Raw genomic sequence first — 27,466 nt, 5'->3', positions numbered from 1 at the left:
TCACAACATTCATCCTCCATTTATTGCTCGTGTTGTAGTGCCAGCCTGTATGAATGGAGGAGCTGGGCCGAAAGAGCAGGCATAGTTGACCCATCTTGATGAGTAAAAATGATAGTTCCCCAGTTCTATTAACCCTCACAGCACCAAAAGATTACAGGGGTTTGGGGGAGGGGGTTGTTGATGGAGAAATATTTCTAAAAAACCATAAGACAGCAGAACAAGGGACACGGAGCATTACTAGTAAGTCATGTGCTTTTTATTTTGAATACACCTGGGTCTAAAAAGGACAGTTGACATAGATTCTAACACAGGTGCCCACCGGCGTTAGCTCTTTGACAAACCTCTCCCTCTAACTATGTCAAGATAGGAAATCGTGAGTTGGACAGACAGACACTAAGAGTCGGTTCACACTAGCGGGACTTGTCAGGCGACTTGCCAGCCTGACAAGTCGCGCTCCCTCGTGGTCCATTTACCGCTACAGGACCTGTTCTAATAGGAGCGACACAAGTCGCTCCGACTTAGAAAAGGGTCCTTTACTACTTCGGGGCGACCTCGGAGCGACTTGCATAAACTTCCATTATGTTAAGTCCCTGCAAGTCGCTCCGAAGTCGTGGTGCATGGTAATGCACAAGTCGCCCCCGAAGTAGTAAGGAGTGGTGTCGCCTCAGTGTGAACCAGCTCTAAAACAGAGACCAGCCAGGAGAAACTGATAGAAACAGAACTAGGAGTTGGGTCTATTTTAGGCGAAACAAGCAGGGAACATAGAAGTTTAACAAGGGGAAGCAGGTCTGAACAGACACAAAACTGGGAGCTACTGAATGAGAATAAACAGGCAGACGGACATTGTCAAAAAAAGATATGGTTCATGATAGAATAATGAAAAATTACACCGGAGCAATTGCGCACAGGATGAAAATTAGTCAAGTGATTGTGAATAAATAAATAAATATATAAATTAAATATCAACGTGATTGCATAAATTTAAATACAACGTGATTGCATAAATAAATTGAATTAAATATGTGAATGAATAAATATCATTGTGATTGCAAAGAATATGGAAAATTACCAACATGATTGCAGAAAAAAAAATAAAATAAATATATATGTATATATATATATATATATATATATATATATATATATATATATATATATATATATATATATATATGGTGTTGAGCTGCCTGTCTGAACAGCAATTGTGTTAACTTTTTAACTTTTTATATTGGATTGACAGTTTATTTATAATTTGAGCGCGGTCTCTTGCATGATAGAATAACAGACACAACAGGTAACCAAACTGGGAGCAAAACAGAAGTAAAAAGTGGTGTGATAAGGCACAAACCAAAGACAAGATAGAACTGAAACAGGTGCAAACAAAACCAAGGTCACAGAGTAATAAGAATCATAAGTTGTGACTGTAGAAAGGTTGTTGATGCTGTTTATGATGCAGCATTTCAGAAACTGCTGACCTACTATAATTATACTATAATTATCCTGGGCTATAGTCTCTACAATTTAAAGTAAATGATGCACAGGAGAACACATCATATTAGAAAAATGTTGCCTCTTCTGAAGAATCCAGATTTCTGCTTTGGCATGCAGATTGTAGGGTCAGAATATGAGGTAGACCACGGGGTGATATGGAACCAGAGGTTTGTAGCATGAATGTGGTCAACAAATCAGTTGGAACTATGTGATGCTATAAAGTCAACATGGACCAAAATCCCCAAGGAACATTTCCAGCATGTTGTTGAATGCACACCACAAATTACTATGGTTGCTCAAAAGTCAAAACAGTAACACTTTGGTATATCTAATAATGTGGCCACTACAAGATAAAGAGGCATTGAGCTCACATTTTGTTATGTATTCTAGTGGATTATGAAACAATAAAGCATGTGTACTTGTAAAAATCATGCTAATCCAATAAATACAGCAATCATTACTTTTTTCAGATGATGCAGACGAACATTCCTGGTGTCTTTGCTGCAGGGGATGTTGTGACTTTCCCATTAGCTTTTCGCAATAACAAGAAAGTCAACGTACCTCACTGGCAGATGGCACATATGCAAGGTAACATTGGGATAAGAAAAATTATACCAACTACAATGATCCATGATGTTATTTATAAATGCAAAATTAAGTATCTTTGATGTTTTTATTGAACACAGCATAACATATTTTAATGTTACCTGTCTGCATAATACTTACTGTACATAAGCCAACGGAAAGGAAAAACAAATATACATGAACCTAGTAGATGTCCATTCAACTGGACATGTTATGCCATGTTGAAGATGTTTCGTTACATATCCAAGCATGCTTTTGAAAAAGCTGCTTGGATGAGTAATGAAATTTCTTTAACATAACAGAACAAATCCCACTGAATGTGTCTAACTACTATTAGCTATAGCATGACCTCAAGAACTGAAACTACTACTAGCTATATCCCACTGAATGTGTCTAACTACTACTAGCTATAGCATGACCTCAAGAACTGATACCCTTTAGAGAACGCAACACTGCTATGTGACAAAAGATCTTATCTGCTTAAAAAAATTTACAGTCTTGTATAAACTTGGGGTTTTACGTAGTCTTAACCACTTAAGCCCCGGAGGATTTTCCTGCTAAAAGACCAGGGGGTATTTTGCGATTCGGCACTGCGCGACTTTAACGGACAATTGCGCGGTCGTGCGACGCTGTACCTAAACGAATTTGACGTCCTTTTTTTCCCACAAACAGAGCTTTCTTTTGGTGGTATTTGATCACCTGTGCGATTTTTTGATCACGCGCTATAAACAAAAAAAGAGCGACAATTTTGCAAATATAACAATATTTTTCACATTTTTTTATATGAAATTCCCCCCAAAAAAAATGTAAAAATCAAAATTTTTTAACATTTTTGGCCAATTTGTTTTATCCTACCTATGTTTGGTAAAAAAAATCGCAAAAAGCGTATTTTGATTGGTTTGCGCAAAAGTTATCGCGTTTACTAACAAAGGGAAAGATTTTTGTCATTTTTGTTGTTTTTTTTTTTAACGCGTAATGGCGGCGATCTGCGATTTTTTTTGCGGTACTGCGACATTGCGGCGGACAGATCGGACCCTTGACTGACATTTTTGACACTTTTGGGGTTACCAGTGACATTTCTACAGTAATCAGTGTTATACATATGCACTGTTACTGTAAAAATACACTGGCAGTGAAGGGGTTAACTTTATTTGGGAGGGAGGGGCTGTGTGTGTCCCTAGGGGCGTGATTCTTACTGTGATTGGCTGTGGCTCTAGCTGTAAGGACACTGATCAACGGATCTACATACTAGATCCGTGTAATCAGTGTCTTTACAGCGAGGAGAATGACAGGCAGCTTGTTTACACAAGCTGCCTGACATTCTCCCTCTTCCCCCGACGATCGCCGAGTGGCCGGCGGACATCGGGTCCGCTGGTCACACGCGCGGGGGGGTGCGTGACCGCGCGGGAGCGGGAGCGCGCCTCCGCGGGCGCGCGCTCGCTCCCCAGACCCTCCCAGGCTAGTGACGTTAATTAACGTCACTCTGCCTGGTAGGGGCTGACCGCCGCAGTAAATCTACTTGCGGCGGTCGGCAAGCAGTTAAAGGATACGTGCACTTTAAGACAAAGTGCTCTTATCCTTTTTGCCCCTATGCTCTAACCTAAACAACACCAACCCCCTCCCCATAGATGTATCCTTACCTTGATCCAACTGCTATGGTCTCTAGGATTCTTTACATCTAGCTCAGTAAGTCTCACTTTCCTGGACACAATTGTGCAATAAAGCTCCATAGTCTTCTATACGGCTGTGTCCCAAGACCAAGGAAGTAGGGGTGAGAGACAGTCCCATGGAAGTCTATGGGGCTGTAATATTGCAGGCGTAGCCAGAATGTAAATAATCACAGCAGGCCATGGTAGGTAAGTCTAGCTAAGTATGCATCTTTGGAGGGTGAGCATTGATTATTTAGGTAAAGGCCTAGGGGAAAAGGAAAAGTGCATTTTGTATTGAAATGTACTTATCTTTCAAAGTGAACCTGTGGCCAGTAAATATGAGCTTGAACACAAGCCCTGACTCACCTCCATAGCTTCAGGCACTGTAGAGCAATTCATTAAAGTTCACAACAGAAGCACTGAAGTCACCATTTTGGTGTTTACTGTTGACATTAGAAAGCTGCCATGTCACTGTTGGAAGTGGGGAAGCAGGGTGAGCTGAGCTGCTGGGAGAATGCTGGGAGTGTTTCTGCTGACTATGTAAATACCTAAGTCAGTAAGTAAGTCAGAACTCCTGAGCTGTGTTCTTATTCCAAGTCAGTGACTCATAGAAGCCAAGTATAGAAGCCATTACATCAGCATGAGAGTCAGAGAACTAGTTTTCCCAGAAGTGCAGGTCAGCTGTAGCAGCCCCCATTCTTCCTCAGTATGTTTCCTTTAGACAACTCTTTTTATTATTTTAGATAAAATAAATGTATTGCATCCTACATACAGTTTCCTGCTAATGATGTACTCCTCTTCTATTTCTAGTGGCCCAGTATTCAGTGATGGGATTGCTTATAAGGTGAAAACTGGTAGATATAGTTAGCAGGTTAAAGGGGAAGTTCACCTCTACCAAATAACTGCCTGTGCAGATAAGGGGTGTCTGTGGATAAAAACGAACTGTGCAGCTTTAACCAAAGTTAAATAATACCCTTGCTATAAGTGTAGGCCATTCACATACCTCATGAAGCAGTTTTTTGTAAAGATGAACTAACCCTTTTTGGGTTCATTTACTAAAACTGGGGAGTGCAAAATCTGGAACAGCTGTGCATGGTCACCAATCAGCTTCTAACTTCAGCTTGTTCAATTAAGCCTTGACAGAAAAAAAGAAAACTGGAAGCTGATTGGTTTTTTATGCAGCGCTGCACCAGATTTTAGTAAACTACCCCTTTAAGCATACTATAATTAGAATCCTGTATAAATAATGCAATCATTTATGAAAATATGACTATTACTTAATTTATTAATTATGTTTCTAATTCCTTTTCTTGCAAAACACTTTTTTGGGGACACAGGTCGCATAGCAGCATTAAACATGCTGGCACAAGGCACTGAAATCAATACTATTCCATATCTATGGACAGCCATGTTTGGAAAGAGTATACGTTATGCAGGTAAAATAATAATTTACCTAATTTATTGTGAAGAAGAAATATATTGTATGTTCCATGAGCTCATGTTCTGAGTTATTTTAATATTTAATAAATATTAAATACTGTATGTAACGTTAGGGTAATACATAGTATTGTAGATTCTCCCAGTAGTGGCTATCTACTGTACATATCTGTCAGCCACCCTAATAAACAATTGCCAAGATAAAAATTTCAGCCACATAGCGAGTGCGTTGCTTTCCATTACCGAGATTGGCAAGGTAGATATACAATAGAAAACAGTTGACAACAGTAAGGCAAAAGCACTATACAGTACCACTAAGCAGGAAGCAGAACCTGCATATGTAGTGAACAAATATGATGCATTTAGGTCTTCAATTTGTATGAATAACTGTGGAAAGAACCGCCATGTGAAGCAGTAATGGCAAAATCAGCAATGGAATTCACTGAATGACTGGACTATTTCCTTGCACATAATAGAGTCCACATTTATAATTAGTAAAAAGCATAGCACTAACATTGATCCGACGGCCTTTGTTGAGTAAACCAAAATGTTCTTTATCTCTTTTGCCTGTGCCTGAAGGACTTTGTTCTGCTTTGCCATCCTCCATCAGAATCTGCTGGCAATGTATAAGCAGGGCCGGTGCTTCCACTAGGCAAACTAGGCAGCCGCCTAGGGGCGCAGCCAGGAATCGGCACTCTCTCTCCATCATGAATGATTATTGTGAGCTGAGGGGAGAGGTGGCGGTAGGGGAGGAAGAAGGGACAGAGAAAGATGCCAGGTGTCTTGGGCAGTGGCGGAACTATCAGGCCCTGGCTTTCCACCACTGTTGGAGGGGCCCCAAGAGGCAGGAATGGAGCCCACCAGAGTGCTGCCTGCATGATGATCCTCTTCAGCTGGAGCTGAACAGCCTTAACCCCAGGCAGGAAGTTACTCTCTGCACTGAGCTGGTAGGCAGCCGTTCATTTCCCTGGGTTGGTATTTAGCAGGGAGCGGAGGAGAGCTGAACCTGAGCCGGAGTTCGGCACTGGAGGCACCGGAATGGCCTGAGGAGATTGGTGATGAAGGACATGCGGAGCTCTCTGACTGCTGCTTTTCCCTCCACCAGGAGCCGGTTGGAGCTGTGGTGAGCACTGTGGTCCAGGAGAGGAGCGTCCTGGGAGAAGGAATCAGCAAGATCACTGTGAAGGAGGGCAGAGTGGGGGCCACTCTCTTCATACCGCCCAGTTAGTGTCCCCAGAACAGGGGATCGGGGTCCCTGGGTGTTACATGGAGCATCACTGGTATGAAAGGAAATCGGGGTCACCAGGTGTGCCATGGGGAATCAGAGTCACCAGGTGTGACATGGAGGATAGGGGTCACTGGGTGTAACAGGAGTTCGGGGTCACCAGGTGTGCCATGAGGAATTGAGGTCCCTGGGTGTGCCATGGGGGATTGGGGTCCCCAACTGTGACATGGAAAAACATCAGGGTCTGACATAGAGGAACATTGGGGTCACTGAGTAGGACAGCATGACATGGAGGAACACGGGGGTCCCTGGGTGTGACATGGAGGAACATCAGGGTCAGTGGGTATGACAGCATGACATGGAGGAACATTGGGGTCCAAGGGTGTGACATGGAAAAACATCAAAGTCCCTGGGTGTGACACGGAGGGACATTAGGGTCCCTGAGTGTGACATGGAGGAATATGGGGGGCCACTGGGTATGAAAGCATAACATGGAGGAACCATAGGATCAGGGTCACTGGGTATGACATGGAGGAGTTTTTAACCCCTTCCATTTTTTTGGGGGGGGGCGCAAGTAGCTGGTCTTGCCTAGGGCATAAAATAGTCTAGCACCGGCCCTGTGTATAAGCTTGAACTTGAAGACATGTTTTTTTTGTAAAACATTAAAGGAGTGATATTAAAGGTTAAGCAGTATTAAAGTGATATTAAGGGTTACTTACCTGCTCTGTGCAGTGGTTTTGCACAGAGCTGCCCCGGTCCTCCTTTTCTCTGGTTCCCCCGATGGTGCTCTTGGCTTCTCCTCCTCCTCTCGCTGCTGTCTCTCAGCCAATAAGAAGGCAGAGAGCTGGGAAAGCAGCCGCTCTCATGCCCATTGCTGGATTGTGATCAGGCTTAGGTAAGTATTAGTGGGGGGGATATAAAATGAAAGTCCTGCGAGCTACTAAATGAACTCACCAAAGGGTAAGTTCAACTAAGCTGCTGATATTGCCCACACTCTCATAGTGCCATATAAATACAATTCTAAATAGTACCACGCTAAGGTATTTAATAAAGCACAGTGCTCAATACACAAAAATCAACATATTTTAAATCCAATAACAGCGATACAAAAAATATATATTTTAAATCTGTGCAAAACAATAGTCTGTGCGATAAAGAAATAAGGGGAAGTGATAATAAACAGATGTAAATGCAATCTCCTATGAATAGCTGCTGTATCCAACAAGTGCTTATTGCTCCCATTTGGTGCTCAGAACGAGTGTTCCACTTTTCATTAGTGTCCAAAATCATTCACCATGTCACCGCCAATGCTCCCCCCTCTAGGAATAATCTCACCTGTGAGAGTGTGATCTCTACACTTAAGTGAGATCAATGCACGCCTTTGAGCCTCCACGGGCCTACAAATCCCTTGTGCGGCCTCCCCACACATGGTTGATGATGATCGGTGATATCAAGTTTTATGTGCTGATCTTATCTTTATAGCCTTTTTTACCTCTTGCTAGTCTGATCTTGAAGTGATAGGTGTGTGATTAGTGGGGGGATGCAGGGGAACCTGCATACTGAAGGATTTTTATATTCATGCATAGAATGTAAGAAAGCAAAAAAAAAAAAAAAAAAACGTCATCCTTTAGAACCACTTTAAACCCAAAAGCAAACATTTATTACATTGCAGCTTACTAATGCTTAGATATGATGGCTGCTTTATAAGGCTTTCTTTCCTTTATTTGCACCTGGTGATCCAGCCAACAAGTCTGCTGTTTTTCAAAAGAACAAGCTCTCCTGCAAATGTATTAGTTAACACTGTTGAGATAAACCATTTACCACAAACTGGGGTGCTAAAAATGATCAAGTTTTAATTATTCATGTAAAACCTTTATCCCAAAAGAAAAAAAATCAGTTACTGTAACTGCTTATGCAACTGCAGTATGAGCCGGAGTTGGCTTCAATTTGTTAGTTTGGGGGCACTCTAATACAGTAGGTGTGTTACTGGCCAGATCACTAAGTGAAAAGAGAGGAAAAAAGTCTAAAAAAATAAGATTAATACAGCCCCAAAATCTAATGACTAGTAAGAAAAATCAGAACTGTCAGTTTTTTACAGTTTTCCCTTACTTTCTGTCCTGGTTCCAAGAGCTTTACTTCACAGGAAGTGAGGGGCAAATTTACAACGGGGACACAGACAGGAATACAAATCTGAAAGGCGTTTTAGCCTTCCCCTACTATTTCTCTCTATGTCGCTGTTGGGGAATTCTCCTCACTTCCAGTCTGATAAAACATTGACAGCTAAACAGGAAGTGAGAGGAAATCAGAGAGCCCCAGATTGCAGTAAAAAAACAGAATTCTAACCCTTCCTTATTTTATTGTCATAATGAACACTTTCAATATATATTACTAAATATTACCTGATTTTATATTAATGACTTTCCTGTTTTTTTTTTTTTTTTTTTTTTTTTTTAGGCAATGGGGAAGGTTTTGATGACGTTATCATTCAAGGTGACATTGAGGAATTAAAATTTGTGGCATTTTATACAAAGTAAGAATCGTGTAAATGCAAATACTGAATATTGTATTTACTTATTTATTATGGTACACAATGCAAATACCGCTTGGGTGGATGAAAACCTTTCCTTCTAATGCAAGGAGAGACTTTTATTTTGTGACGTTAAAGTGTTACTAATCCCACAACAGTAAAATTAGTCTGTATATGCAGTAAAGCATGCTTGTTATACTCACTGTGGAACCTAAGGGGTTAATACTCTGCATTGTCTAAAAAGACTGTTTCATTCTGCCTTCTCTGATTCTCCCCTTCTATCACTGTCCCCAATCCATCTCCTGATAGTACAGAGCCTTAGAGGAACTTTGCACATGCTCAGTTTGGTGTGTATTGCTAAAGAGTTTTTTTTTTTTTTTTTTTGGAGGGTGCATGTGATCAGCACTGGGCCAATCAGCACTGTCCAGACAGAAAGTCAGGGGTCATGCAATCTCATAGGACAGTCAGAGGAGAATAAAAACTCCTCCTACAAGCTTTAACCAGTGATCGGCCGGACACTGATAGAATGCTGCTATCTACTGCTGATGAGAAAAGGGAATTTAGCAGTTTATATTTACGAAAATAATTGCATTGTCATTGTTCTGTGTACTGTGGGACACCAGATATAATAAATGCAGGCTCCTGGGTTTAGTAACATTACTGGCATAGCCTAATGGTCAGGGGAGGACTGGGTTGGTGGGCAGAGGGGCAATTGCCCCCTCGGCCGCTCTGATGCCCCATAAAAAGGCTGTACCGCTTCTGCCACAGACATGCCTAAAGGATTCCTGGTGAAGAGAAGTAAAAAGTCCCTGCTGCTGACCTACTGAGTGCGGGTTGAAGGCAAGGACAAAGCGCAACCCCCCCTGCATGGATGATGTAAACTGTGTCTGAGCAGAGGCTGGTTCCATGCCCCACTGGAGACCCTCCTGCCCCAGCCAGCCCCAACCGAACTGTCCCAGCTCCCCCCAACCTCCCCCTGCTGGCCAGGTCGGGAACTCGGGCTCATCTGGTAAGTAGAGAGTACCTGGAGCAGGGCTTCAGCTTGGAATGGGGGTTAGGAGGAGGATTGGGAGAGTGGGAGGGGGGATGAGGGAAAATGGGAGGGGGGCCCGAGTCGCTGCGACATGGGCCTCTGGCTTGTACTTGCCTCCTGGGCAGAAAGTTGCCAGTCTGCCCCTGACAAACAGTGGAATTTGCCATTCTGTGACCTTAATTGGAACATATGCCATAATGTCACAAAGACCCAGAGGAAAACTAAGGTAGTTCATGATTAAAAGGCATAATTGCTATACTAAAGATTAGGACTCTGTTATAAAAGCATGGTTACCCTTTTATGAAGGCAAATTATACACCCTTTCAACTGTTGAGGCTGTATGGTAGTTTTAAAGTGTAAATATTAGGACCTGTGCATTATGGACCCCATTTGGCTAGCTGTGTTAGTGATTTGGAATGCAATAGGTTTAAACGTAACAATAGTTCCAGACACTGTCTGCAAGACAAAAAGACATGCAGAGGGAACATTGCAGAGAATGTAAAAACATATTTCTTTTCACTTTGGATAGAGCAAGAGAGGGTTATAACCCCTGTCAGATTTTTTTCACCATCCATGCCAAGTTGTGGAGATTTTCCTTCACTTCTTGTCCCATAGCCAAACAGGAAGTGAGGGCAAATCCCTGCAAATTAAGGGAATTCCTTGGGGCCTCCCAGGTCACCAGAACTAGTGCCCCCATTGGAAGATTTCCCCTCTATTACTTTTCTGGTGACAACTCAAAGTTTGTGGTTTTTCTTTTACTTTCACTTCCAAAGATAATGGTAAACAGGACGAATAGAGAGGGTAAAGCTCCCTAACTTGGACACAGACAGCATAAAAACTGACAAGTGTTTTAACCCCTCTCCACTCTCCAAAACTAAAGAAAAAACTTTTGCCTTTAGTTATACTTTAATTATTTGTCATATTGATCTAGTTGATGCGTACATTAACAGGATATACTAATACAAAAAATCTGGCTGCTTGTAAATGTACCACATCCATATATTCTCCAACAACTGAAACCAAATTTTATATTAGGACTTTACTGGTACAGTCATTACACTTAGGTTGGTATCTAGGTGGGAGCCCATGTCTCTATGAAGCTTATTGCCAATATATATGAAGAAGATTTGAATCTGGTGGAGGATATCAGTGAGTCTTATGATTGCTTTATTGATTATGGATCTTGGATGAATATTTGATGGTTTTGATATGAAAGGGACCAGTCCCAGTCGTGCTTTCCCTGCAATTAGCTGGTCTTTAAACTTCCTGAAAGGGTGAAGCAAGCTATGAGTTGCAACTCCCTTGGGAGGATACAAATTATTTAAAACTGGAATAACCAAGCTTTTTCTCTGCACCTCCTGGGGTATGCTACTGCCCCTTGCTGGTCCTCTGCTAATTTTCGAAATTTAAACAACTCACCTCAATATTTAAGAGCACTGGATCCTGAGGAAGCTGTCAAGCAAAACTCATCAGCCTCTAACCTCTTGGTCAAATTTCTCTTCTGGGGTCCTTAAAATGAAGTACAATGTCATGCTGGTCCCTCACACTGGATGGGGCCATGTGATTTAGGTTTTTATCTTTTTAGTACAATACATTTTGTATAACTTTTTTCAAATGACATGTCTGTTCCAGTAAAGTCCTACTATAAAATTTGGTTTTGGTTGTTGGAGCGTACATTAACAGGTTTACTTGATAATTCACAAGTACCCTGAGTCGCACTGACATATGTCAAACACATGTATAAAGATGTGCGTTATTTTACTATTTAGGCGATCCAAAAGGAGCTTGTATCCCAATAGTCAGATGACATCCATCGTAGATCAATTGAGGTAAAATTTAGGAGCACTTACTTGAGGCTCCTAGGTAAAAAAACCTACTTTCTCTGGTTTCTTATTGGACTGGACAATAGAGTTAAAAGCCTAGTTCAATAATATGCACAACTCAATATTATTTGACATAATTGTTGTTAATGTATTTTTCTCAGGACAAATACCTTTTTTATCGTTTTATCTACATTTGCCTTTGAACCCACAACATTATAGATATACTCTTTTATCATCTGTAGCGATATATGATAGTACAATTATACTTCTGGTACCTAAACTTTATGTGCCTGCTATAGTGTTTGAACCATGAAATTCGCTTGCATTAAACTGTAGGTTTAAGTGTTTCATCATAGTTATGGAGACAACAAAGTAAGAAGTAACTCTATTTGTTGTAAAATTGATGTGTGCCAATATTTTATCTGAAAATAAGAGAAAACGTTTAAAAACTAATGTGACCACATCATTAAGCAAAAAAATGCCAACACAAAGCAAAGCAGCAGGTTTAAAAAACGGAAAATTCCTATCATACTTACCATAATTTTCCTTTCCTGGTGGTCTCCATGGCAGCCTACGTATGGGTTAACCCCGCCTCCTCTCCAATGGTATAGGACCCCCCTCTATAAATTTCAGCTTGCAGGCACAGCCAGTGTTCCATATCTTAGCCAAATCCAAGACCAGAGGGTGGGAACTCCGGCTGCCATGGAGACCACCAGGAAAGGAAAATTACGGTAAGTATGATAGGAATTTTCCGTTTTCCTGGCAGTCTCCATGGCAGCCTACGCGTGGGAAATAACTAGCCCAAACCACACGGGTGGGAATGTTTCAAATCAAATTTTACTTCAAATTATTAGCAGACAAAACAGTCAAGCCAAAATTAACTGAAGATAATGAGGCTGGCTCCACACAATAATGTGTCATAAACGTATTTACAGAAGACCAGGAAGCTGCTCTGCAGACTACTTCTGGTGCAACATGATGTGAAGCCGCCCAGGACGTTGAGATGCTTCTCGTTGAGTGGGCTGTCACCGCCTCCGGAGGAGCCAAACCCTCTACACAGTAAGCTCGCTGAATGGCAGACACAATCCAGACTGCAATGGACCTTGACGAGGCCCGTTTCCCTCTATTCTTGCCTGAGAAAAGGACGAAGAGATTATCCGATTGTCTGAAAGAAGACGTTGACTGGAGATATTCCATAAGAGTTTTCCCTACATCCAAGGGATGAGGTTCATTATCCTCTGAAGATCGAAAGGTAGGAAGTACAATCTCCTGGTTCTCATGAAAAACCGATGATACCTTCGGATTGGAATTGAGCATCGGAATTAGGACTACTCGATCCGGAAAGAACGTGAGAAAAGGTTCTTTATGACCAAGGGAACTGATCTCAGAAACCCTTTTAGCTGAAGTGATTGCTACTAAAAAGGCTGTTTTAATGGTAAGATCTCTGATGGAGTCCGATAAACTAGATCTTGAAAGGACGTTAAGGACAAGGGGAAGGTCCCATTTCGGGAACCTTGGCTTCCTCTGAGGTCTGAGTCTGACCGCACCTTTGAAGAATTGTTGTATGAGTATATGCTTGGCCCAGGAGAACCCTGAGAACACCGATAAGGCTGATATTTGCACCCTGAGAGTCCCAACTGATAGGGACTTATCCAGACCTGCTTGAAGGAACTTCAGGACTTCTTGAACTCCGAAATTCAGGGAAGGATTTCCCTCCGGGTACGTGAATTCCAAGAATCTAGACCAGACTCTACAGTAAACTCTGTTCGTGCTAGGTCTCCTGGAGTTCATTAAGGTAGGGATTGCCCCAGGAGGGCATCCGAGTGACTCCAACCTCTCCCTCTCAAGAACCAGACCGTTAACCTGAGCAAGGCGGGGCAGGGGTGTAATGTTGTTCCCTGCGAGAGAAGGTTTGGTTTGATGGGCAGGGGAATCGGGCTCCGATAACTGAGTTGCAGGAGAAGTGGGAACCAGGGCCTGTTCGGCCAGTGAGGGGCTACCATGACAATCTCCACATCTTCTGCTTGGAGTCTCTGAAGAAATCTGAGGATGATGGGAAATGGGGGAAAAGCATATGCCCTGCTGAATTCCCATCTGTCGGTTCCGCATGCTTGGTGACACTTGCTGCGTGTGAAGTACCGGACCAGCTTGTGGTTGCATGGAGATGCAAACAGGTCTACTTCGGGTGAGACCCCTAGGGACAGAATCCACTTGAATGAGTCGATGTGGAGAGACCACTCGTTGTGATTCAACTGAACTCTGGAAAGGAAATCTGCATGAACATTCTGTGGCCCCAGAATGTAGGCGGCCGAGATGTTGGACAGATGGGCTTGGGCCCATGTCATGATTGGGTCTACTTCCTGAAGAAGGGAGAGACTCCTGGTACCGCCCTGTCTTTTCACATAAGCCACTGCCGTGGTGTTGTCCATTCGAAGAAGTACGGATTTGCCTTCTATTAGATGATGGAAAGCTTGAAGAGCTAGAAAAGCCGCACGAAGCTCCAGGACGTTGGAAACCAGGGAGTGGGCTTGCGGAGGCCATTTCCCTTGAGCCACCTCTGTCATGCAATGGGCTTCCCAGCCAGAGTTGCTGGCGTCGGTTGTAATGATGACCCATGTGATGGGAACTAGAGAATGGCAATTGAGCAAGTTCTTGCGTTGGAGCCACCATAATAAGCTGCTCCTCATGCTGTGGGAAATAAAGATACGCTGTTCGCGATCTTCCGGATTCCACTGCCGAAGGAAGCCCCTCTGAAAGGGCCGCATTCGCCACAGCGCCCACTTGACCATTGGGGCCGTCGAGACCATTGTGCCGATGATCTTGAGACACTGGGATGCCGTCAGAAAAGAGGATGAGAGGGCTGGAAGGATCCTCTCCCGAACCACTGGGATTTTCTCTAGAGGCAGAGAAAGTGTATTTTGAACGGTGTTGAATTGAGCCCCTAGATAGACCAGATGTTGAGAGGGCTCCAGATTACTTTTTTGAAGATTCAGCAACCATCCGAACTCCATGAGAGTTGGAGTGACCAGGTCCCTGTGGGACAAAAGTTGATCCCTGTCTTGTGACAACAGTAGAAGATTGTCTAAGTAGTGATGTAGACGTACACCCTTTGTTCTGATTAGAGCTACCACTGCTAGAAGGACCTTGGAAAACACCCTTGGGGATGTGGACAGGCCAAAAGGAAGGCAGATGAACTGGAAGTGTTGATGTTCTACCGCGAAACGGAGGTACTTGTGGAAGTTTACTGCTATAGGCACATGGAAATACGCGTCTTTGAGATCTATTGACACTAGCCAGTCTCCTGGAAGTACTGCTTTCTGGATGGTAGATAAGGTCTCCATTTTGAACTTTTCATTCTTGATGAACCTGTTGAGATAGGTGAGATCTATCACAGGGCGCCAAGATCCATTCTTCTTCTGTACTAGAAAAAGGGGCGAATATACGCCTTGGAATCTTTCCTGCACGGGCACCGGAACTATTGCGCCCTGAGCTACCAAAGTGCTTACATAGTCGAGCAAAACACTTCTTTTCTCGTCCTGAGAAGGCAAGCGAGTGGGAATAAATCTGGACACGGGATCTGTTGAGAAAGTCCATGTGTGTCCTGTGGACACTGTCCTGATGGTCCAGAAGTCTGAGATTGAGGCCGCCCAGACACGCTGAAAGCGGAGCAGGCGTGCCCCCACCTGGCATGTCTGAACGGGCCCAATCTCAAAAGGACTTTGAGGTTTCTTGTCCGGAAGGTGCTGAGCCTCTGACCGGCTTACGAGAGGATGCTTGGCTGCTTTTCCAATTTCTGCTGTAATCTCGCCCAGGCCTATATGAGCGGGCATCCTTTGATCGCTCTGCAAACTGCTTTCTTGGTTGCTGTTTCTTAGAGCCAAAGAGGCGCCTATCTTGGGGAAGGAGACCTGACTTTCCACCCGTCACTTTAGTAATTGCATTATCCAATTTGTTTCCAAATAAAGAGGAACCTTCAAAAGGGATTTTGCACCAAGCCTGTTTAGAGGCTGGGTCTGCCAGCCAGGGACGCAACCACAGGGCCCGTTTGGCTGTGACAGAAGCCAACATGGATCTGGATAAGAGACGTAACACATCAATGGATGCTTCTGCAAGAAACACAGAAGCTAACTTCAGTTCCTGAACAGGAGAGTTCTCTACTGCATCTTCAGACACACTTCTTAATTTTAGTTCAACATCAGAAACCCAGGTTTCCATGGCCTTAGACATAGCTGCTAGTGCTAGCACAGGTTTACAAGCCACACCGGCTGTGATATAAATTCTTTTTAAATCCAGGTCCATCTTCCTATCCAGAGGGTCTTTAAAGGACACCGCATTATTCAGCGGGAGTGTAACATGTTTTGCCAGTCTGGAAACTGCAGCATCAACCAGAGGAGCTGATTCCAGGTGACTGACTTCTTCTGATTTAAAAGGATACAACTTAGACAATTTGGAGGATAAGGAGGTCTTGCTATCCCCTTTACTCCACTCTTCTAGGATGACATCCTTCAATTCTGACAGGAGCGGAAAGTTTAGCCGCTCTTTCCCCAAATGTTTGAAAAACCTTCTCTGTTTTACTTGAGGGGTACTGGGATCTTCCCATTTCAGAGCCTCTTTGACTGCTCTTATGAGAGGTGCAACAAGGGCAAAATCAAAACCCCCAACTGCACCTTCCTCTTCTTCCGAATCGCTCTCTGAGGATTTCCCGGAAGTGAAGCTTGGCTGAGAGGGACCTTGCTCTTCAGGAGCATCAGCAGGAGAGCTGGGAGTAGCAGGCCCAGGTGTGGGACTAGCATTCCACTCTTTCATGGATTGCTGGACAATCCGTTTCACCAGGGATTCCAATCTCTGATCTTCAGACTCTCTTTCACCAGATGCACGAGCGAAACAGGGCTCGCAAAGGGACTTGTCCTCCGGGACATGCGCCCCACAACCCCAACAGGCCAACAACCCTGGGCCATATGGCTACTGTGACGGTGTGTGCGGTGTCTGGAGGAGGAATGTGAGCATCTCCTCTCATGCCTGCTCCCTGATGGAGACTCATGGCGTCTTGACCTTGAAGATGATTCTCTTCGTGGCCTGACAGGGTCTCTTTCTTGACCAGACCTGGAGGAGCTGGGAGAAAGAGAAAATCCAGGGAGACACAGGATTTAGCCATGAATCATGAGCCAGCATCCCTCCCTTCATATCCCTCTAAAATGTACCAGCACTCACCTGTTGTGAGAGGGCTGGCCACAAGAGGGCAGTGAAGCAGGATCCATGTTTCAGGCAAAACCACAAACTCACTAGGAAGTAGAGCATACAGCGGATCACTACAAAGCAATAAGGAACATTCAGGTGTTGTCCTAATATGCAACCAACCGCTCCCCCCCCCCCCCTGCACAAAAAGGTATGCAGCATCCAGTCCCCACATACCTGGTAATCAAACGGACAAGGTACCGGGAAGACGTCGCTATGCCCACAGTGCATTCCCAAATGCTCTGGAGCTGACAGGCGTTTAAATTTTCACGCCAGGATGACGTCAGCGACGGCCGGCCATGATCGCAAGTGCGCATGCGCGGACCGGGCCTCGCTTCCGATCTCGGCGAAGTGCGCATGCGCAGGCAGCGAGCGGAGCTCCATTACCATACAGCGCATGCGTCCGCCGGACTGAGCGGAGGGGAAGCAGGAAGGAGATGGCTGGAACGCATGGAGCATTCCAGCCGCCATTGGGCCACCAGGGATAGCAAAGAAAGATAGTTTGAGACAAACAAACATCACAAAAACACTGCCATGGAGGAGACAAAATCTTCAGACCTTGTCAGGATATCCGTCGGCCATCCGAAGCACCGCACAGTTATAGCCAAAGGGGATTTTGAAATGTCACTCGCCCACCCATGGCTGGGCCCTGGACATAGACACCGACTTTTCATTCTGAGGTAAGCCGACCAAATTCCAACAGGAAATAATCCAAATAGTTGGTCCTTGGAGGAGGACAAAAAAGGAACACTGGCTGTGCCTGCAAGCTGAAATTTATAGAGGGGGGTCCTATACCATTGGAGAGGAGGCGGGGGTTAACCCACACGTAGGCTGCCATGGAGACTGCCAGGAAAAACACATATGCCATGTTGCCAGAGCAAAAAAAAGCAACATACAGTATATATCAAGTTATTGTAAGCCTGTTCAGAGACCGCAACATATAAAATTAAATACGGGGCTGTGACTGCATTGTGAACTCTTACACGTGTGCACTGTGAAACCCGTGGCACTATGAATTTGCGGTTTTTAAATCTTATGCGGTTTTGTTCCTACATGATCTACACTTGCAATATCTTTAATTGTGGTCAGATAAAACCAAACATATTAGAAATATTATAAATTACTTTAGTTTAACTGGTCTGCATTAGGGCACTGGAACATACATTCCTTAGCAAAACACGTTTTAATAAATTGAGTCTATGCTCCCATATCTGTGTGTGTCTGAGGATCGAATTCCTGCTCAGTTGAGTTGCAAGGTGGTTTTCCTGATCTTCCCTCTTAAATCATTGCCATAAAATACAGATAGCCATTGGATGGGAAATTTACAATTTTGAATATGCAGTATAAAATGCAAACCCACTTTTCTGGCATAAATAGCAGGTAGTTTTTTGTACTTGCTGATTCATAAAGAGACAAAATATGGGAAAATGTGTATATATCGAAGAGATGTATCTAATATGTTTTTTTTCCTTTCACCCAGATACACACTTTAGGGAGCATAACAACCTTTTGTAATCTTTCAGGCTCACTAGCTCAGTAATCCCTTTTGTAGATGCAACGTTAAAACTTTAAACAGGATACAGGTTAATTCCAATTTAATTGCGGAATGTTGTGCATTTCTTATAAAGAAAATAATTCTCTTGGATTACTAATCTACAAGGTTTTACTTCAGGTAGTAGCTCTTTTGTCCAGTGTTTCAATAATGACTCTTCAGTTGGGATCTTTCTTTTTTCTACATGGTATCTCTACGCTTATCCTTTCAGAGATCCTATCACATGAAGGTGACATCATAACGTTTTATACTGCAGTTAATTCATACTCTCATTAATGCATGCAATATATGTAATTACTATATTTTATAGACTACAATAGGAACACCACTACTACTACTACGAGTTTTGTGCATAAAACTGAAACTGAAGATGGCCATACAGAAGAAGTATTGGTATTTTATGTACAGAGAATGTGAACATTTGAAAGATTGTTCACTTCAACAATGTGCAGGATTTGTCATACAAAAGGGATGCATGCTCTGTTTAAAAAGACCTAGTCCTTAGTTGCTGTTCACAGCAGGTCTACACCTAAATACATAAAAGGGTGTTTTATAGCAAAAAAAAAAAAAAAAAAGGATACATGGAAAGTGGAAGTGTTTCCCATAGCAACCAATCATATTTTAGTTTTTTTTTAACCTGAACTTGACATGGCTTCTGTGAAGGTCATTGGAGAATGCTGCGTCTAAATGTACATAAAATTCTATAATCTACATATAAGACAACATATAAAAAAGTTAACTGTTAAACAAAATATTGGCAACAAAAGAAAAATGTACTGTAGTCTATAAAATAAAGTAATTACATTGGGATATTTTGTGTACCTCCTACATATAAAATAGTATTTGCCTGTTTTTATTTATCTATACGATTTACCTAAGGAATGATCAAATGGAGCAAAATTCTCTCCTGTTTATGTGTGTTATGTGTGTTTTTATCTATTGATATATAACCTTAGATAATAAAAAACAGGAAAGTTAAGTGGAGGGGTTATCTGCTTGATAAATAAAATATGAGACCACTTATGAAGATAAGGATAAGGGATTTTTTTTCAACTAAAATGTGCAATAATTAAAAATAAGAATCGTGAATTTTTTTTGGTCAGTTATTTAAGATAAAAAGCTTAAAAGTATTAACTGTCTCTACATCAATTTAAATACCTAACCTGAAAAGCAAAAATGGCACAAAAGTAAACTAAAATGACCTAATTCTAGTTGTCTGTCTGAATTTTGGACCAGAAAAGCCGTTTATTTAGTAAACTAAAGTTTCAAAAACTTTTACACACTAACTTTTTATAAACAGCACATATTTGATACTGAAATAAAATATGGCTCAACTACATTTTGACTACTATTTTTTCTTTCTTACTGGAGGTGTTTTAAGAGGGCTTCTGCAAAAGAAATGGCTTACCTGTGTCCCAATAACCCTCTTTCGGTTCTTAAAGATTAGAGAGTTTGACACATAGCAACAGAAGTCTGACAGAGAGTAGTAGATGTAGGGAAGTAAAAATGATGGGAAGCAATCAATTGTGTGCATCGCATCTAACTAAATACATCACGACCCTAGAACAGGTACATAAGGGTTGCAAGGGAATTTTTCCTTAGCTTAGTAAATGTGGTGAAAATGAATTTACCAAATAATACCCAATCCCATGCAAAGTAACTAAGAAAATATTTTTGATAGTACATGATTGGATGAAGGAAGTCAGCAGATCTTCACCTTCATCACTACCTAACCTACCTAACCTAAGGCAAAATTTCCTGGAAAAGTAAACAGCCTATTTGCCTTTAGTAACTCAACTGTACTGAGGGCTAAGAAATAAATAAGTCAATAAATAGAAAAATCTGAGTTGTTGTTTATAGTGACCTAATAGAATACCTGTTTTATATTCACAGTCCTACCAAACTGTTTGCTGTGGGAAACTCTTCTTTTTCCCTTTTGTTGTTCTCCTGTAGTATTACACAACAGTTGAGAAGCAGACAGTTCAGACCGACAACAGTCCTAAAAACCCAAAGGATTTAGGGGCAAAAAGCAGGTGGCAGGGCAGTGCTTCATGGGGGTGGGTTTCAAAGTTCACTAGAATCCCCTTTTCAGCACTCAGAAGCTGTAAACTGTTTTTTTTCGGGGGGGACCTCTGAAGTTCCAAATTACTTTCTTGGAGATTATATCACAGTGCTCAAACACTAGGTTAATATATGACTTATAAAACATTTGCAACTAAGCAAACTCCATTTGAGTATTCAATCCTAAATTATTAAAGTGGCTTACCTAGCTATAAAATTTGTTTTGTATTTACTCCTTCTAAGATAGCTTATATAGGTTCAGTTTGTCTGAGCCCAAAGCTTGTGTGTCAGGTGTCAGAAGTAACTTGAAATCTGACAGTTGTTTCCATGTTAGCTGCCCAACCACACACATTGTGTTCTAGCTCACTGGACACCTCAGGATAATGATATACATCTACAGTCATCTGCTCATCTATTTTCCGCTATTCCTAGGATTTACAATGGGCCGCAGTGATGAAGCTACAATCATGAATAAAACTTGTTAAGATGGATCAACTAAACATGTTTGTTTTGTACATATTTCTTAATTTTCTAGAAATGATGAAGTCATTGCAGTAGCAAGTATGAATTACGATCCAATAGTTTCCAAAGTAGCAGAAGTCATGGCATCTGGAAAATCTATTCGCAAGCGTGATGTTGAGTAAGTAGTGAATAAACACATTGGAAAGGTTGAAGATGTTCTTATTTATTGTGAAGTTAGACTATATGGCAATTATACATTTAAACAATATCTACAGAAATTTGTCTATAAAGCCCAAATATGCATTCTACCCACTTTCCCATTTCCTGCACTCTTTTCCCATTTGGAACACCCCCTGCCACCTTTATTTTTAAAATTGTCTTTGTATACATAATTTTTTTAAAAATGCCTTTTTCAGTCTGGTAGCATGGCCTCACAGGCCCTCTTTTTCCTCTAAATCCTCTGAAGACGGGCTGGTTCTGAATGCTGCAGTGAATCTACAGCATTCTCCTGTGAGGCCAGGGTGGCTTGATGACATTCCCCAAGGGTATGGGTCCCTATTTCCCTTACCTAATGGGGAGTGGGTTAAATGATGCTGGGCATCAATTAGTCTGGAAGAGGACCAGTGCTGGATGACTGGAGTGGTGAGTCTGTGAAGGACAGTGCCCTAGATAGGGTGAGTACCTTAACCCGTGGGGGGGGGGGGGGGTGGCAATATCTCCTTTGTTTTTTATTAATCCCGCAGTTTGTCTCTAAATTCATTTGTGGGGAAAAGTACAAGAAAAAAGTAAGCAACATGCCTAAGTACCAATTATTGAAGAGATTTTTCTTGTCTCCATACCTATATCTAAGATGTGAACTTTGCCTGGAGTACATTCTTGTCCAATAGCTTGGGAAACTACCCAAGAATATGGCCAGGAAGTTACAGGAAGAATTTCTATAGATGTGCATGGTGAATGGCAGTGTAATTTGGGCCAATTTCAGTGATTTTCACGTTTCCTCCTTGTTTATATCTAGATATTTTTTAAGTGACTTGCTCCATGAATAAATGTTATTCTGATGTCTTGAATTTGAGAGATCAGGAGGTGTATTGAGTACATTACACGTCTTTTGCTTTCACTCCCATAGACAGTTGTAAAGTGAAGTTGCAAATTCACTTTGCTGGATGGTTTCCATGTGTACTCTAAGAGGGCATATCCAACTAAATGTAATGGGCACCAGGGAAACTCTCATTATTCTTTTTCCATGTATAAAAAAGTAACTTATGAAAATTCTTCTTTTATTGCTTCCTTCAACTAAAGGATGTTTATTCGTCATGGCAAGTATGTTCATTATTGCATCCTTTTATACCATATGTTCTCCTATTGTTGTCATTACTATTTCTATTAACCACTTTACCACTAGAGCATTTTGCTGTCTTACGTCTGGGCCACTTTTTGCGATTTGGCGCTGTGCGAATTTAACTGACAATTGCGCGGTCATGCAATGCCGTACCCAAACGAAATTTACGTCCTTTTTTTCCCACAAACAGAGCTTTCTTTTGGTGGTATTTGATCACCTGTGCGATTTTTACTTTTTGCGCTATAAACAAAAAAAGCGTTTATTTTGAAAAAATAACAATATTTTTAACATTTTTTTATATGAAATTCCCCCCAAAAAAGATGTAAAAACCAATTTTTTTTAAAATTTTTGGCCAATTTGTTTTCTGCTACCCATGTTTGGTAAAAAAAATTGCAATAAGCGTATTTTGATTGGTTTGCGCAAAAGTTATTGCGTTTACTAACAAAGGGAAAGATTTATGTCATTTTTGGTTTTTTTTTAACGAGTAATGGCGGCGATCTGCGATTTTTTTGCGGGACTGCGACATTGCGGCGGACAGATCGGACCCTTGACTGACATTTTTGACACTTTTGGGGGTACCAGTGACATTACTGCAGTAATCAGTGCTATAAATATGCACTGTTACTGTAAAAATGACACTGGCAGGGAAGGGGTTAATTTTATTGGAGAGGGAGGGGTTAATGTATGCCTGGTGCTTACTGACGTGTGGGGGGGAGGTGACTGTGTGAGACAGGGACAGATCGGATGTCCAGCTATGCTGAACACTCCGATCTGTCACTCCCTGTCACTGAGGAGATCCGCCCGCTCTGTTTACACAGGCGGGCGGATCTCCAAACTGGATTCCCCGACGATCGGGGCAGAGCAGCGGCGATCGCCGCTGCTCCTCCCCTGGCCCAACTCCCGCTGTGAATGAAAACAGCGGGAGCGTGCCTCCGGCGGCGCGCGAGCGCCGCCTACAGGGGGAGGAGTCTGGCGACGTAGGTCTACGTCGTCAGAAGATAACGAGCCACTTTGCCGCAGTAGTACTACGGTACTCAGCGGTAAAGTGGTTAAGACATCCTTAATGCTTTATTTTAGGAAGTCTGTCTGTAAGCAAGTTTGAGGAGTTCCCTAAAAGGGAAGGCTAGGAAAATATGATCATTTGAGGTGCACTTGAGACAAGGGGCCCGAGGTTGGGTTGTTGGAACAAGCTTTAGATTCTGTGGAAGCATCCTGTGATTTGAAAAGTTAAAGGATGGGATTTAAAATAGGCATTTTAGCTTTCTCATTTATCCATGTTTAAGTATTCCTGAGAGAATATTACATTCAACTGGACCTGTTCTGTAACATTGAATAGTTGAAGATGTTTGGCCACTCATTCAAGTAGCTTCCTAAGTTTGAATGCATGTCAGAAACTTATTCCAGCATTTACATGCTTATTTTCATTAGAACTAAAGAAACTACTTGAATGAGTAGTGAAACATCTTCAACAGAACAAGTCCATTTGAATGGGATAATTTACAATTAGGAATTGAAATGATAAATAAATCCTGTAAAAGTTGTACCACGGACTTCATTTCTTTAAGCAAAGCTCTTTCCAAACAAAAACTGCATTTCCATTTGGTTTTTCGCTGAAGGCTGGTTACTCAGCATAACATAAAGCAAAACCAGATAGGTTGGTGATGTGGGCTCAAAGTGTGTCTCTAAGCAAACCTTTTTTTTTTAGTTTGGGATAGAGTGGGAAGGGTCAATTTTGATTGCTATCTTGTGTTCCCATTGGGGACATTCACCACTCTATATGTATTAGTGACCATTGTTATCAAGAAAGTGAGAGGAAATCCAACATGTTAAAGTTGTCTCCAAAACAAGAGGTAAGGAGACATTTTCGAAAGGGGACACCTGTTTCGGGTACAACTGTCTAAGAAGAGAGTTCCCTTCAGGTAGATTTCCTCTAACTTTCTACACAGACAACAAAAAGGAGTTTTAACCCTTTCCTACTCTATCCATAAAAAGCTTTTGGTTATACATACTCTTTAAACACTTGTGGACTGGAAGATTTTCCCCCTTAATGACCAGGCCATTTTTTGCAATTCGGCACTGTGTCATTTTACCTGCCAATTTTGCGGTCGTGCGATGCTGTACCCAAATAAAATTGATGTCCTTTTTCCCCCACAAATAGAACTTTCTTTTAGTGGTATTTGATCACCTTTGCAATTTTTTTTTGCGCTATAAACAAAAAAAAGTGACAATTCTGGAAAAAAAAACAATATTTTTCACTTTCTGTTATATAACATTCCCAATAAAAAAAAAAAAGTAAAAATCAAATGTTTTCATCACTTTAGGCCAATTTGTATTCTGCTACATATTTTTGGTAAAAAGACTCAATAAGCATATTTTGATGGGTCTGCGCAAAAGTTATCGTGTCTACAAACTAGGGGAAATATTTATGTCATTTTTATTTTATTTTTATTTTTGACTAGTAATGGCCATGATCAGTGATTTTTAGAGGGACTGGGACATTGCGGCGGACAGATCGGATCCCTAACTGACATTTTTGACACTTTTGGGGGGACCAGTGACATTTACTACAGTAATCAGTGCTAAAAATATGCACTGTTACTGTAATAATGACACTGGCAGGGAAGGGGTTAACCCAGGGGCGATCAAAAGGTTAAATGTGAACCTAGGGGGTGTTTTATAACTGTGAGGGGGATGGGCTTATGGAATCAACTCAGAGACCTGTGTTCCTAAATAGGAGGAACACAGGAGCTCTGTATTGATTCCTGAGAGAACAACGGTCTGCTGTGTTTACAACAGCAGACCGCCGCTCTCTCTCCACAGGGAGCGATCGCAGGTGCCCGGCAGCAATCGCAGCCGCCGGGCCTGTGAATCAGCTTCAGCGCTGGTGAATGGGGGCACACACACGCCTCCAGGGTTGCTCCGGCAAACCGCCGTACAGGTAAGCCGATTCGTGGGAACGTGCGGTCCTGCTGCCATATATCGATGGCGACTGATCGGCAACTAGTTAAAAGTAACAAAAAAAAAAATTCCAATAAACTAGAGAAAAATACAATGGAGGCTTATAACAGAAGGGTATACTGTATATAAATGACAATGCTTTACTCACAATCCAAAAAAAGCATGTTTATTTCTTCCTTTAATATAGTGGTAGAGCTATGAAAATTATTTCCGTATGCCCCTGGACTGTGCATCCAGAAACAGTTAATTGAAGCCCACCTAACCATAATCTATCTGACTCAATGTATTTGTCACCAAGCCCTTTTTCATGGTTTCCATGCGCTGCATTGATGATTGCCAAGCCTGAAACAAGTGCATGTGGTTTGGAATTATATTAGGCTGTATCTATGTTGTAAACCAGTATTACTGAATGCATCCTTGCTTTTAGTATTGTAAGGGAAGCAATGTTCTGTTTTAAGAAGGATTTACTGTGATCATCATTACTACAATCAATTACTGTGACCTCAATAGAACAGCAATTCTATTAATCATAAGATTACTAACTGAAGGCCCTTAACAGATTTGTAAATGTCAAAAGTGTTTATAAGCTCTTGGGTACATGGTCTGAACATGGTTGTAAATCTGAGAAGAGACAGTGGTAGCATAAATTTGAGAATATATTTGTAATAGGTTAACAATGGTTTCCTAATGGCCTCAATATCAGCCTTTAAGTTACTAATACAGGGATGCAATTTCAGCTGATTCCTGTTAAATTGGCTGAAATTTAAGCAGTGGGTAGCCCTGTTGGCAATATTCAACTGATCCAGGTGTAAAATTCTCAACCGAACAGTGACTACATCCTACCAGATGCAGTCACTGATCAGTTATTACGGCAGCCACGGATGCTGCATCTTTGAATACAATAGCTTACAGTAGAGATTCCTCCATCCAGGCTGTTTAGCATTGATTTTTTTTTGTTCTGCTCTTGGATGGAACATGAAAGTGTGTGGTTAGCTTTAGGTCCTGAATGTTCCCACCGGACAGAACCATGCTATGTTTCAAGAATGCATAGACATAGAACATTATGCATAGTGTGTATTTTCACGTGTCACAAATTAAATTTTAGCTATTAGACTGGATATTTTGCACATTATTGTAACCAATCACACACACACACAAATACTTATATAGCATAGTAATCTGAGGGTCATTTGATAAAAGGGGAGTTTAGATTAATATACAGTATAATAATTCCTCCACATTTTTTTCTCTTATAGAACTGGTGACATTTCCTGGCTCACAGGGAAGGGCTCATAGCCAATTGAGATTTACACTATATTAAGAAGATAATGACAATAATGCATGCAGAACGGTGAAATTCTTAATATTAAAGGTCCTGCTGACAATGAAATTCCTGTTTGGCTTTTACATATTCCTCAATGAACTCCAAATCAAAAAGGGTGCTTCTTTCTGAAAGACAATAATGAGAAGTAGAGGCTGGAGTTCTTCAAGCTACAAAGGATTAAAAATGATGCTGCAAATTTCATTTTCTTTTTGATTCATCGAACTTGCTTGAATGCTGAAGCATCACATTTTTGAGAACACCAATTCATTTTACTCTGTGAAATGAATAACGTGACCTTGAACTGAAGCATATTTCCACTTTTATTCTCTACATCTCATGGACCAATTTTTTTTATCTTAAAAAAAAATGAGCCAAACATCCGGACTTTTTCTTTTTTTTACTAATTTGTGTCAATCATTAGGATCAGAGTTTACAACCTGATTTACTGTAAGGTGTATAAATTGCACTTTGTTTTTTATCTGTATTGTTAATTGTTAAAGAATGATGCTGCTCTTTGTTAGAAACTTCAGGTCTGCAATTTAAGCCATTGTAAAAAGGTAAATTATACCAGGATGGTTTCTTTCACCTGAAATTAATAAGAAAATACAGCTTGGATCCCCTACTTGTATTTAAAGTGTATCCTTAGCCAAAATGTTTCATTTAGTTTTGGATTGAGTAGGGAATTGTTAAAATGTTTTACAGAATGTCCCTTTCTGTTTCGGAAACCCAACAGAAAGTCAGGGGTAATTTCTTCAAAGTGCGGAG

At 41.6% G+C, this 27,466-nt stretch overlaps 1 protein-coding gene across 2 annotated transcripts in view; it reads left to right on the top strand.

Annotated features, from left to right (window-relative positions):
* AIFM3 (AIF family member 3) overlaps positions 1 to 27,171 on the top strand; it is a 123,690-nt gene extending 96,519 nt beyond the window's left edge. Inside the window, exons 16-21 of one of the 2 annotated variants that reach the window (XM_082273370.1) lie at positions 1,962 to 2,079; positions 5,063 to 5,161; positions 8,842 to 8,917; positions 21,154 to 21,258; positions 22,380 to 22,400; positions 26,634 to 27,171. In XM_082273370.1, the coding sequence (XP_082129496.1) occupies positions 1,962 to 2,079; positions 5,063 to 5,161; positions 8,842 to 8,917; positions 21,154 to 21,258; positions 22,380 to 22,400; positions 26,634 to 26,673 (459 nt within the window). In that variant the 3' untranslated portion in view covers positions 26,674 to 27,171. The remainder of the gene's footprint in view (positions 1 to 1,961; positions 2,080 to 5,062; positions 5,162 to 8,841; positions 8,918 to 21,153; positions 21,259 to 22,379; positions 22,401 to 26,633) is intronic. The other variant, XM_082273371.1, reaches the window with a different exon arrangement.
* Positions 27,172 to 27,466: the final 295 nt, after the last annotated feature.

Source organism: Pelophylax lessonae (assembly GCF_965119305.1).
Source record: "Pelophylax lessonae genome assembly, chromosome: 1".
Taxonomy (NCBI): Eukaryota; Metazoa; Chordata; class Amphibia; order Anura; family Ranidae; genus Pelophylax; species Pelophylax lessonae.
The sequence above is the reverse complement of the archived record's forward strand: the minus strand, read 5'-3'. Positions and strand labels throughout refer to the sequence as shown.